Consider the following 12,444-nt stretch of genomic DNA (forward strand, 5'->3'; position numbering starts at 1 on the left):
TATATTTAATTTTGAATGAGACCCTCTATTATCTATTCCACTAATTAGCAGATTTTCACATTCTGTTTTATATGACTTTATAAACAGTTTAGCTACAAAATGAATAACACATTCCATGTGCAGTTGCATTAGCGGCCGTTGCAATTGGTGTCGATGGCGTTGGCCTGCTCCCCTTCTCCGGCCTCTTTCCACCACCGAGAGGAGCAACACAACGATAGATGTATGAGCAACGGAGACTACGACGAAGAGTGGAACCGCGTCAGTGCAAAGGCACGAGCTGTGCCGTCGAGTGGGCGAGGACGTGATGCTCGGCCCCTTTATCTTATCGTTTCTCATGTCGACTTTATCTTTACGTATATGAATGTCGACAATTCTACATAAAAACCAGATTCGGACTTGGTAAAACGCAATCGAGAGTATTGGAGTTTGAACAATCTAAAAATATACTCCAAAAGCATCGAGCTCCCACGAGGAGAAAGGAGAAGGCCAGGAAGGCCTGCGCTCACAAACTGTGAAATCTACAGTTCGCTCATTGTGTCTGTGTATCTGTGCCCATCAATGTACGTGTGCGTTGGAGCACACGCGCGCGTCTTTCTCCGCTCGTTGCCGCGCGCGCAAAGTGTCTCTTTAACTCATTAATCCTCTCGGTCAGCGCGTACTAGGCTCTTATTTCTCACAGAATTGGTTTTTTACCTGAAATTTCGATGTTAAAATTTTGTATTAAAATAACAGCGAATGTATGTCGTCGAGAAAAATATCACTGACATTGATTATCAAATATTTCTATCTTCTAGAAAAATTCAGCGATTATTCTTATAATTTTAAAAAAAGTATTACTAATTTACGATATTTATTATCATTTATGATTCATTCGTGTAAATGCGCTGCATTTGCATACATAAGTGTACGAATATGAAAACACTTGCAGATAATGTACATAATTTATATGTACGTGAGTGAGTGCACGAGTAATGAGTCACGTGTTAATGAAAAGAAATAGTGAACCCACATCATGGACGGAATTTAGATGAATGATCGGGAAATAAATGTGGAACCCGCATTGCTTTAGCTCGAAAGAAACTCGAATGACGAAAAAACGGAATGTTGTAATTTTAGATAGTGTACTCACTGCTAGTAAACGGGAGCGGTGATTCGTGAAAAGGAAGAACCGCAGGAAGGGACAACCGGTACCGTGACAGTATAACGACGAGGTAGGTTTTTGACCTGAGTATCACTAACGGACAAACGGCGGAATTATTTCCACTATGATTCTTGAAAACAATTGTGCACTGTTCTGAAAGAGAAAAGAAATATATGTATGTATAATTTTTAAACGCGCGCTGTTACAAGGCATATACGTACCCGAGGAATCTTATTTTTATTTCGTTGAATTAGCTTCGTCAATTCGCACAGAAAACATCGACACACAAATTTCTTGCCGGCAAAGCGCGAAAACAGGTGTTTTTGAAGTAAGAATAATAGCGCAGACTGTCGCGTTCGCCAGTTTCATTGTGGAGCTCACATGATATGCATCGTTATTTACACATACAACAATACTTTCTAGATGTTTCATAATGAGCTGTGTATCTGAAATAGACCAACTGATATCTTACAAACATTGCCTTGCGTATAATTATATATAATTTATTATCCATCTAAAATGGCTATAATCGTAACATTTCATGATATGTGACATCAGTTAGTTAGAAAAAATTTGTTTAATGTTTAAAAAATTGTCGATCTATTTTGAATGTCATTATGTCGTCATTAAAGCTCGTTACCTTAATCAGTTGTCCATTGTTTTAACACTTTGTTTTTTTCTAAATTCTGAAATTCGTATACTTACTTATCTCGAAGAAATTTAGTCCTGTTGAAAGATAAGGAGCTATTGTTTATATCAGAGATTTTACGAAGAAATCAAGAAACTGATATATGATGATCATGTAACCATGAATCATGATTTTCATTGAAACGAGCGTATTAGAGATACGTCACTTCTTTATTCCACAATGGATTCTTCATGACTGTACATTTCCGCATCTTTCACTGTATTCTTTTTCTCTCCTCTTTTTTTTCCCTAGAAAGTCTTCGTAATATTTAATTCACAATATTTAAACGAGAGAAAATAGGAAGTAAATAATATAGTAAGATCTGCATAAATCTCTGTACTTTAAACGTATTCCAAGCAAAACACAAATTATTATGACATCAATATTATGTCAAAATAGCTCTAAAATGATTGCTAAGAATTACTTTTTAATCAGTTACTCATTTTAGTGTTTCTTCGACGTTATCGTTACTTATTTGCCCCGATACTTATACATTTGAGTTGCTTGGAGAATCCATTTTTATGTAATGTTCCCCACACAAATGCATACTTACGTTCGTTTGAAGTGCTACCGAAGGTGATAGGGGCAAGATGCGATAATGCTCGCATGTCTGGCGCAAGAGTTAAAGTACAAATATGGAATGATAGATGTGATACTCATTCGTCAGTGAGTTGAAACGGTAGCCGGAAACTATGGGCGACGGTATCGGCTTTCGGAACGATGACTCACACTGGGACAATTTATAATTTCCTTTCTGTTTGCGTCGCTCGTTTGTTTTGTCACGCACTCAGTATGGAGAAATAACAATTTGATTAAACCTGAAAACAAATAATAGGCGAGACCCAGTTGTTAGCGACACTATTTTTCATTAAGAAAGTTCGAGAAAGCGCTTATTCTCTTTTACGAGAATTGGAGTTCGTGATAACAAGGAAAAAAGTGTAAAAAAATTATAAAAATCTGTATCATCCGCTTTTAACATTATTGTATTAGCTAATCTACATATATTAATCATTGAATTGCAATTATATATATTTCTTTAAATACATATACCATATATATATTTATAGACATTACGATAAATTAAAGAAAAAAATGTGCAACTTACGCTTACATTAATTCGAACTGCGAAGAATCAGAGGAACTTTTATATGTCTTAGAATCAATGGGTTAACATCAGAGAAGACTAGAATTAGAGATACTATACTGCGGAAGAGAATCGATCTCCATTATGGAGGTGAAGCCGATACCAAAGCCGCGATCGGTCTTAACTGAGAGCAAACCGATACCAGCACCCCGAAGACTCTTGCCGATGACCACCTTGCCATCGACTCATTCCAGCAGTCCGACCAGCGAATCGAGTCAATCTGAAAAGAGCGACGATTTAAGATCAATCAGCAGTACCGGCGAAAATACTCGTAGCAACCACGAGTTTTTCCGCAGCCTCAGTACGAGCTCGCGTCAATTGAAGGATGAGATCTCCGAGAAGGTGACAGTAAAGGGACGTGCCGTTATCTCCAGCACGCGAAACGCCAGCATTCGGCTGGAGAAGTCGGTAAAGAATTTGTTAACTCGGCGGCTGTCATCCGCGAATCAGGACGATCACGTAGTCAGCCAAGGCGGTGTCCAGAAGAAACTCAAAGATCCAGTCGAGGAGGATAGATGCGTGTCTATGCCGGCCGACAACATCTTCAGCAGCATCTCATTTTATAGTCCTTTGAGCGGTAATCTGAGGAGCGTGAAGAACGAGGAGGATCTATCCACCGGGGATAGGCACAGCCCGCCGCCTCCGGTTTATCCGCCACCCCCGCTTCCGGACGAATCTATCTACGACGAATTGCAATCCGTCACGTCGGGAAGTAGCGGCCGATATGACACACTCAGTTCTACGGTGTCCGACAAGATCGAGCGAGATTTTCCCGACTTCAACGTCCTCAGTTTCTCGCGAAATCAGGTAAAATCAGGCCTCAATCGCTCTTCGTACTCTCTTTATACACATATAACTCTGCAATAAAAAATATTACCACACATTATTATTTTCAATATTATTATTAGAACCGATTTCATTTTTAAGTGCTAGAATTAATATTGTCGTGTTACCATATATATATTGATATAAATAAATAAATCTTATCTCTCTTAAATTCATTGTCTTGAAAACAGGCTAGTGATTCCGATCAAAGTCTAAACTTGTCTGATGTCAACGCAAGTCTGTCGCTCGACAAATCTGAAATCTCTACTAAAAGGCTATCGAGATCAGATTCCTGGACTTTTTATGACGCCACACCAGGCACGAAAGCTGAGAGTGTCGATGAAGTGGACAGGATATCCAATGTAGAAGAGGAAAGCTTGGAGAAATCCTTCGAGAGGAAAATTTCACCAGTAGATCGAACTTCTTGTGCGTCCTTCGAGAGCCAAGCTTCCATCCAAAATTCTCTCTATGAGAATCTATCGCCGCCGAAAGTCGATTGTCGACAAGACCCAACGACGAGTCCCTCGGACGTCAGAGTACACAGCAGCAAGTCTGTACTCTTTGAGTTCGATCCATTAGTGAGGGGTGCCGAAGACGAAAACGTTTATAGCAATTACGAAAACAATGATTTGATGTTGCTGGAGACTTTGTTGGCTACCAACGACTTGCCTAGTAGTGCCGAAAGCACATTGGAATTTCGCGAGAGCGCCGAGGAGGAGCAAGAGGAGGAGGATTTGCATCCTGGTATCACACCTCCGGAACCACCCAAAAGATTTGACTCTCTTCCTAAAAACGAGTACGACGTGGCAGAAGGTGTGGAACAACCCGACAAGGTCCAAGTTTCGAACAAAAATCCGCCTCTCTTGCCAAAGCTAGCGCATTTGGTGACCAAAAAGCAGCCGGCTGTTCCTCCCAGGAAACCTTCTGTGAAGGGTCCTCCGCTTCCTCAACCAAATGCGAATATGTCTATAACAACGACAACAATACTTGCCAATAATGATGAAGAGACTGTTATCAATCCTTCTTCGGTAACACCGAAGCACACCGAGGACAACCGCAAAGTGAGCGTGATACAAAAGTTAAAGAAACTGCGACAGGAGTCCACGGTGCACGCCATCAAGCCTAATGTGATCAGTTTTGTTAAGAGTGGTAGTAAACTGTTAGCCAGGACTCGCGAACATATCGGTGAGTCCGGCTCGAGGTCGCTGCGAATGGAGAGGCCGAAGGTGAACGTTCCGCACAATCCGGTCACACATAGGGGAATAGTATACAGGTAAGAAGTAACATGAACTTGGCGAGAAATGTATTTCATGAGCCTCCGAGATTTTTTTCACGAAACTAACAAATCAAACGATAAAACCACATTGACTAATTTATTTATGATATAATTCAATAAAAATTTTGTAATTTACAAATTGAAAAAAATTATGTATAAAAAATTATCATTATAAACTTTTTTAGAAATTTATCCTAAAGAAACGTTAAGGGAAGCAAAAGTTTACGAAATAAAGGATTATAGAAGAAAAAGATTTCAAATTCTTTTTAATCAACTGCGATTAACTTTGACGTTTAAATAATCGTTCGTTTAAACTGAGTGACCGCATTAATTGGAGTATTAATTAGAAATATCGTTGTTTTTCCCGTGGAGGCCTGGAATGGGCATCGAGAGGGCCAAGGACCTCGTACCGAGAGCAGCAGTGTTGCTCGATCGGAAATTATCGTTCTACGCTGACAAGAGCATGTCTACGCTGAAAGAGGTCGTGGAATTAGAGACAGTATACAGTATTCATCTACTTCAGGATGTTAAGTGAGTCTGGTATTTTACTACGTAAACACAATAATGTCGTGACTTTAAATATTTCTTTACGTTCTAGATTCTACAAAATTCGCTTTTATTCATTTTATTATTAAAAGTTGACTCTATTGAATTTATTAGAATTAAATTATTCATCAATAGTGAATTTATTTATTGTACAGAATAATTCAGATATTCTTTGTTTTTTTTTACTACAAATTAGAAAATATAATTTCAAGTCGAATTCACTAGTTCATCATTGTTTCAATAATAAAGTGACTCACTCGTTTGGCATATATTTACATCAAACCAACTCCAAATGTTAATGCCATGCAGACGTTCCCCCAAGCTTACAATGCTTTCTCTCTCTCTCTCACTCTACAAAAGAGGTCTCAAGGTCTTCTTTGTTAAACGAGAAGAGAACGAAGGATTTCACGAAAGAGAATCGTTTCTCTAAAACGTTCAAACATAATCCGATAATAAAATTATTTATTACAATTTAAATATTATAAATATGCAATATCGCGATGCTGTATTATACATATAAATTCAACGATTAATTCTTCTACCAACCTTTTCCTGAGAAATCGTTAACTCCCGATGCGATAGCACGATCCTCATAAATGCGCAGTTTTCTTCGCTTCATATGTCAATGCGTCTAATCTGTATTTAACGCTATGTATCTTTACTTCCCTTTGACTCATCATACGATTGGCACATCAGATGTATCTAGCTCGTCAGCTGGTCATCGTGATTACTTGATGAAGATAATTACAAAATGTGCAGAACCATGGACAGCGAGACGGTGCATTGCATTGCGATTAGCGGCGCGGGCAGACCGAGTGTGCACATTTTCTACGCAAAAGGTGTTGCCGAAAGACGAATCTGGACTCAGAGAATCCTAGAAGCGAGCACACCAATTTTCCCCACTAAGTACACTGCCGAATTCACCAGAGCAGGTTGGGCTTATTTGAAGGTACATATATACAAAAGCAAAATGTAATAAAATCAATGCCTTTGAACACAAAAGCAACAAATTAATAAAATAGTAAAAATAGTGTGTACAAAAATTTCTACGCACAATTTAATCACAAAAGTTAATCACTTTCGTATTTATTATGTGCTATAATTTTATATATATATATATTAATCTATTATAATAAATTTGCAAGCCTACGTCAGTCGTATCTTAAGGTACGTCGAATTTATATATTTAATATATATATATATTTTTTTTTCGTTAAAATGTAGGTATGAACATTCTTTTTAATTGTAATTAAGAAATTCTTTAAAAGAAAATTACTTCGATATTAGTTTGTAATATTTCCTCAAAAATATCACAAAATTCTCAATGTCTGCTGTTCGCGTTTGCGAAAGCGGAAACCTATATGCTTTGATATGCAAATTCCTCTTCTACAGTTTTGCAGACGTTCTGAATATTTCGAATTCCATTGTCACAGTATTGCTAAATTTAATTCTTTCGACTGAAAGCATCTTCTATGTTTCTTCGATTATAATAATGTATCCTTTGTGTCCCTTTAGGAAGGTGTAACAGGTACATGGTTTCCAGCCTGGCTTCTCTTGCAACAAAGAATACTGACTTACACGAAAACCTTAGAATCTGCTGTGAATTATGCTGTGAACTTTGAACATGTGGACCTACGAAAAGCGCGTTGCATTGGTAAGTTTTAGCTAAAAATTTGAAATTTTGTAATTCGTTCTATTATAAATACAAGATTGAACTTTGTGTAACATAAAAATATGAGATTAATGTAAAATAGATAAAATATATAAGAAAAAAAATTATTTTATTTTAATAAATGTGTGGATATTACGTTGTTAAATCAATTTATTCTCGTCGTATTATTCTCGGTATTCATTCATGTGTGATCAATATCAATTGACTTGCCTTAGCCTGAATTTCTTTCGACTCATCGTTGAAATTATCGTGACCCACTTAATGTTACAGTTGAAATGCGAAAGACGTGACCTAATTGCGGTAATAAATGAATTCGATTATCTTATCAGTGGCTCAATGCGATACGAAATGTTCGATTAAAAATGCATCGCATCTTACAATTAGTTATTCTAACGGATATACATGTGTCCTAATTTACATGAATCTAAGTAATGCTATTAATCATTACATTAATATTATATTACATTGATATTAATCAATAATAATGTTATATAAAAACATTTCTTTTACGATATTGATAAAAAATTCTTGTTAAAATTTAATTGCTGCGTAATAAGATTCTATTATATCGTACTTATTATTTATTGAAATTATAATATTGTAATATTGCAGTATTGCGAGATCAAGAAGGGCCAATTGCCGGGCGCGGGACCGTTCCAGTAGTAGTTGTAGATGCCGGGGGTAGTGGCGCGTTGCATATTGCCACGTCGGGAACCCACGAGTCGACTGCGTGGCGACATGCGCTTTATCAAGCAGCTACGAACTGCGGCCCTGCTTTAGACCAACAGCAGATTACGCAGGACAACGTGCCTGTCATCTTGGACAAATGCGTCAACTTTATCTATGCCCACGGTGATTAATGACTCATCATCTTATATCGTTGAACGAAAATAATTTTGTGGAAATATACGTATCCGATAATATCCCGTAACTGATAACAACCAATTTTCTCATTTTTTAAAATTAATCTTTCCAAAAACAATAAAAAAAGAAATTATAGTCTTTAAAACTCTCTGGCATTTAAATTCGCGTTACCGCTATCATTAGAATTAATGACAGTAACGAATCATTTTCTGTACATGATAAGTAATTAAATTCCGCTAGAGATTGTTGGTTGCAATAAATATGTTAATTGTGAACGATATTGCATTGTTATAATTTCACTGACTGTCTCACAAAATCTTATCTTTATACCAGGTATGATGACGGAGGGTATTTATCGTCGAAGTGGATCAAGCAGTGCCGTCGTAAAATTATTAGAGGCTTTCAGACGAGATGCATGGGCCACACAAATAACACGGAACGTGTACACGGAACACGATGTCGCCACGGTTCTTAGAAGATTTCTTCGGGATTTACCAGACTCATTGTTCCCTCCTAATATACATGACCGACTCTGCCTCGCCTCAGGTAATAAACGTGAAGATTGATTGAAACGATACAAAACAGACGCGGGAAAAATTTCTAAAATATTAAATGACTGATTATAATTTTGAAAAAATTAACACGTTAATGAAAAAAAATTTGAAAATTCACTCCCCTTTTTATAGAGTCGACTAGCGAGGAAAACAGAGTGGCGACTTATCGAAAATTATTATCTACTCTAAATCCCATAACATCGGCGACGCTTCGTCGGATCTTAGCGCATCTTCACGGTCTTAGTCAGCAGAGCGCCAGGAATCTGATGACTGTCGAAAATCTTTCGGCAGTCTGGGGTCCAACTCTGATGCATGCCGGGGAGAACAACGCTGAGGAATGGAACCGGACAGAGATCAAGGTCGTTGGTGATCTCATCAAACTATATCCGAAACTTTACCAATTATCATCGGCTGATTTGGCAAAGGAAGCAAAGATGCTGGAGATTTTAGAAAAACATCATGTGTCCAATAATGGACTGCGAGGTGCACCCTCGGGAGATCTCAAGATCTGGATATATATCCTTTCGCCGAATGGAGAGTGCGTGAACGTTACAGTAAGGATTTCTTTTCTAATTTTTGATATCGATGATAATCTGCATCGCACAATGTCATTTGTAGATTAAAGATTAGATCCAAATCGAAAATTATTACACACACCGTACTGTCAACAATTTGTTTGAATTCTTACTAACGATTAAAATGTAGCTATAAATATTTTTCATTTATTTATTTTCAATTAATTAATTAGATCGGACCTCAGAAGACTGCATTCGATGTGTGTCGAGAACTCGCTGAAAAAACCAACTTACCGTCTCACGAGCTGTGTTTAGAGGAATATACTTTGTCCGGCGCGCTGGAGCGTCCGCTGCATCATAACGAACGTGTCTTGGAAACAGTGGCGAGATGGGGATACTGGGACTCGGATGATAGAAAGGATAATATTCTCATCCTCAGAAAAGACCGATTATACAAGGACATCGTGCCTCTGGTATATATAGCTAAAAACAAAGCAGATAAAACTCGCGCAAAGATCTTGATGAATCGCAGTGAAATTGTTGTTGGCACATATGCAAAGATTGTCCTATGAATTCCCACGATCTAAATTTATAATAGCGTAGCGAGGTTGTACAGCGCGCGTAAGCTTCTATACAGATCAAATTGCGTGATTACAGAGGCGAAAAGAAAGACGCGTCCCGCATGTGCTGCGAAAACAAGATATGATCTAATTGAAATTAATTTCTTCTCCCTCTCTCTTTGTCTCACTGTTGCTTTCTGTGTAGGTAAAGCCGCCTATGACGATCTCCGGCGAACTTAAATTTGCGGACATCAAGACAAAGAATCTGAAGACATACCTCTTCGAGTTCAGTCAGGCGAAGCTCTTTTGTTATAAGGATAAGATGTGCTCTGTGAAACTCCATGAGTGGAAGATAGAAGACATCATTTGGTATTTGGGACATGAGCCTAAACGCAATCCACAGATGGGGTAAATATGGCATGAAGTTACACATTTTAATAAAGTTCTTGAAAAGTACTTACTGGATATACTTTTTTTCACAGCTGGTCCATCACGTTTATCACAAAAAACAAGAAACCAACGAGGTAAAAATACTATTAATTCTATCAATGGATGTAATAATGAATTTGTCATTATTACATCAACAAATATTTATCATTAGAATTATAATTTAATGACATTTATAAATGTTCAGTTATATCTTTAGTAGAATAAGTGTCAATTATTTTGCAGATGTAAGGATAGTCCATATTTCGGGAATATTTTAGCGGGCACATCCAAAGATGAGCAATATAAATGGTTAGCGGCTATGCTTTTCGGGGAATACCAATTAAATCTCCGAGCTTCCGCAGTGAATCTTATGGATCCATGACCGATTAAAACCGATTGAATTATAAGTCACTTAGTGTCTCCAAAGTGATCGATAAGTGATACTTTCTTCTATTAATCACGACTCTGAACAAATATAAATATGTGTACATTATAGTGACGATTAAAAGAACTGATTAGCTTAATATTTTATAGTTTACAATTTTATAGATTTTTTAAGCATATAGTATACACACACACTAAAAGTCTGATCTCTTCTAACAAACGCTTATGTAAATTGTATTATCCTATTATGAACTTATCGATTAGTGTGGGCAATAGAAACGTCGTCGTAGTTACGATTACGAATAAATAATGCTGTGAAAATCTACAATTAATCAACAGGGATGTTAATTATCATATATGAAATTATGAAATGACATGCCATTTTTAGGAAAATAAAATTAGCGAGAGATATGAAATAAGCGATACAATATTTTCGAATCTATCTTTAAAATAATATGTACACGTATTTATGTATGTATATACACACATATGTGCTCAATAATGTAATTCAAAATATTTATCTTTTTACAATATTTTAGACAATTTAGATCATATTGCTGTACACTTGCAATCAATTTATATTCAATTTTGAATAATCTTAAAGATAAATGAAATGTCGAAACAAAATATTTAAAAAATTGTATTCAATTAGAAAATTCTATTTTACTATAGAAAATATACTTTTTCAGAAAATATACATTTTATATTAGTTACGTCGCGCATTAGTATATATGTGTATGTGCGCGTGTGTATGCATGTGGAGAATGGTGATGAACGTAATAGTTACAGATTGGAATATATTAGGAAAAATATTTGCATTGCCTAAATCAGCAATACGGTATATTGCTTAATTTCCTAATCTCGCTCTTTGAATTTCTTTTGCTCACTTCCGAACATGGACTTTATATTTCTAATCCTATTCATTTTTACCGAAATCATCCTCGTTTTGCGTTTTAGGTGACACATATAGAAGTTTTGGATTCTTCTTTAGCACTCTTTCTCTCTTCTTGTTTTTTTTTGCATGTCTCTTGATTTCTTATTTCGTCTGATTTTTACTTTTCCTCCATTGCGTTCCTTCTTTCTAAAATCTTTTTAATCTACAAAATTATAATACTAATTATATATAATTAACATAGTAAAAATGCAATAATATTTAATGATGAAATTATATTAGATAAATGGACTATTCGTAAATCCATTTTTGTCCTTAGATTGTCATTGATTTTTTTGAACTACTTGAAATGGAGAGGCAAATAAATTCTCTCATTCGTATAAAAACACCCTTTATATAACCTTTCATGTGTACGCAAAGAGAACTTACCATACTCTGCTCTGCTACGTTATCGCTTGATAGAGATTTTCAATTCGTCTGCTCATCGAAGTCGCTTTCGAAAGTTACAAGAAATATTATTAAACGCAAATTCGTTACTTTTGCCCGACATAAGTCAGACCTTATATTTAAGACTTCCTCAAATTTATCTTCAGATGCTCAGTAGCCAATAAAATATTCGTAGAGCATCTGATCCCGATCTTTTAAGAAAGATATACGAAGAGAAACAGTAACAAAAATCTACTGTATATATCTTTTAACCAGGGAATGGAAAGTTACTTTTTAAAAGTAACTAGTTACAGTTACTCGTTACCGAGTAAAAAATGTAACTAGTTACAGTTACAGTTATCGCTTTTTAAAAGTAACTCGTTACAGTTACCGTTACTTGAAAAATAACTTTTCGTTACTTTTCCGTTACTTTTTTAAAATCAATTTAAAAATGTACTTTTGCATTTTTTTTTATATGTAATACTGACGAATATATATAGTTTTATTAAAAAAAAAAAACATTGTAGA

The 12,444-nt window shown here is 36.2% G+C and overlaps 1 protein-coding gene across 1 annotated transcript; it reads left to right on the plus strand.

Moving 5' to 3' along the window:
• The first annotated feature begins 960 nt into the window (after positions 1-960).
• RhoGAP15B (RhoGAP_ARAP and RA_ARAPs domain-containing protein RhoGAP15B) lies at positions 961-11,014 on the plus strand. The gene is made up of 13 exons (XM_018544919.1): positions 961-1,211; positions 2,987-3,780; positions 3,990-5,071; positions 5,447-5,605; positions 6,380-6,569; positions 7,136-7,274; positions 7,905-8,144; positions 8,490-8,702; positions 8,843-9,264; positions 9,459-9,698; positions 9,991-10,193; positions 10,268-10,309; positions 10,458-11,014. The coding sequence occupies exons 2-13, from the start codon at positions 3,058-3,060 to the stop codon at positions 10,594-10,596; spliced, it is 3,792 nt and encodes a 1,263-aa protein (XP_018400421.1). The 5' UTR covers positions 961-1,211; positions 2,987-3,057; the 3' UTR covers positions 10,597-11,014.
• Positions 11,015-12,444: the final 1,430 nt, after the last annotated feature.

Source organism: Cyphomyrmex costatus, unplaced genomic scaffold, assembly GCF_001594065.2.
Source record: "Cyphomyrmex costatus isolate MS0001 unplaced genomic scaffold, Ccosl1.0 scaffold474, whole genome shotgun sequence".
Taxonomy (NCBI): Eukaryota; Metazoa; Arthropoda; class Insecta; order Hymenoptera; family Formicidae; genus Cyphomyrmex; species Cyphomyrmex costatus.

Bases quoted from the DNA above. Each gene is read 5' to 3' on its own strand.
- RhoGAP15B (XM_018544919.1), top strand. From the start codon at position 3,058: ATGGAGGTGAAGCCGATACCAAAGCCGCGATCGGTCTTAACTGAGAGC. The intron at 3,781-3,989 runs GTAAAATCAGGC...TCTTGAAAACAG, and splicing joins TCAGTTTCTCGCGAAATCAG to GCTAGTGATTCCGATCAAAG. The intron at 8,703-8,842 runs GTAATAAACGTG...CCCTTTTTATAG, and splicing joins CCGACTCTGCCTCGCCTCAG to AGTCGACTAGCGAGGAAAAC.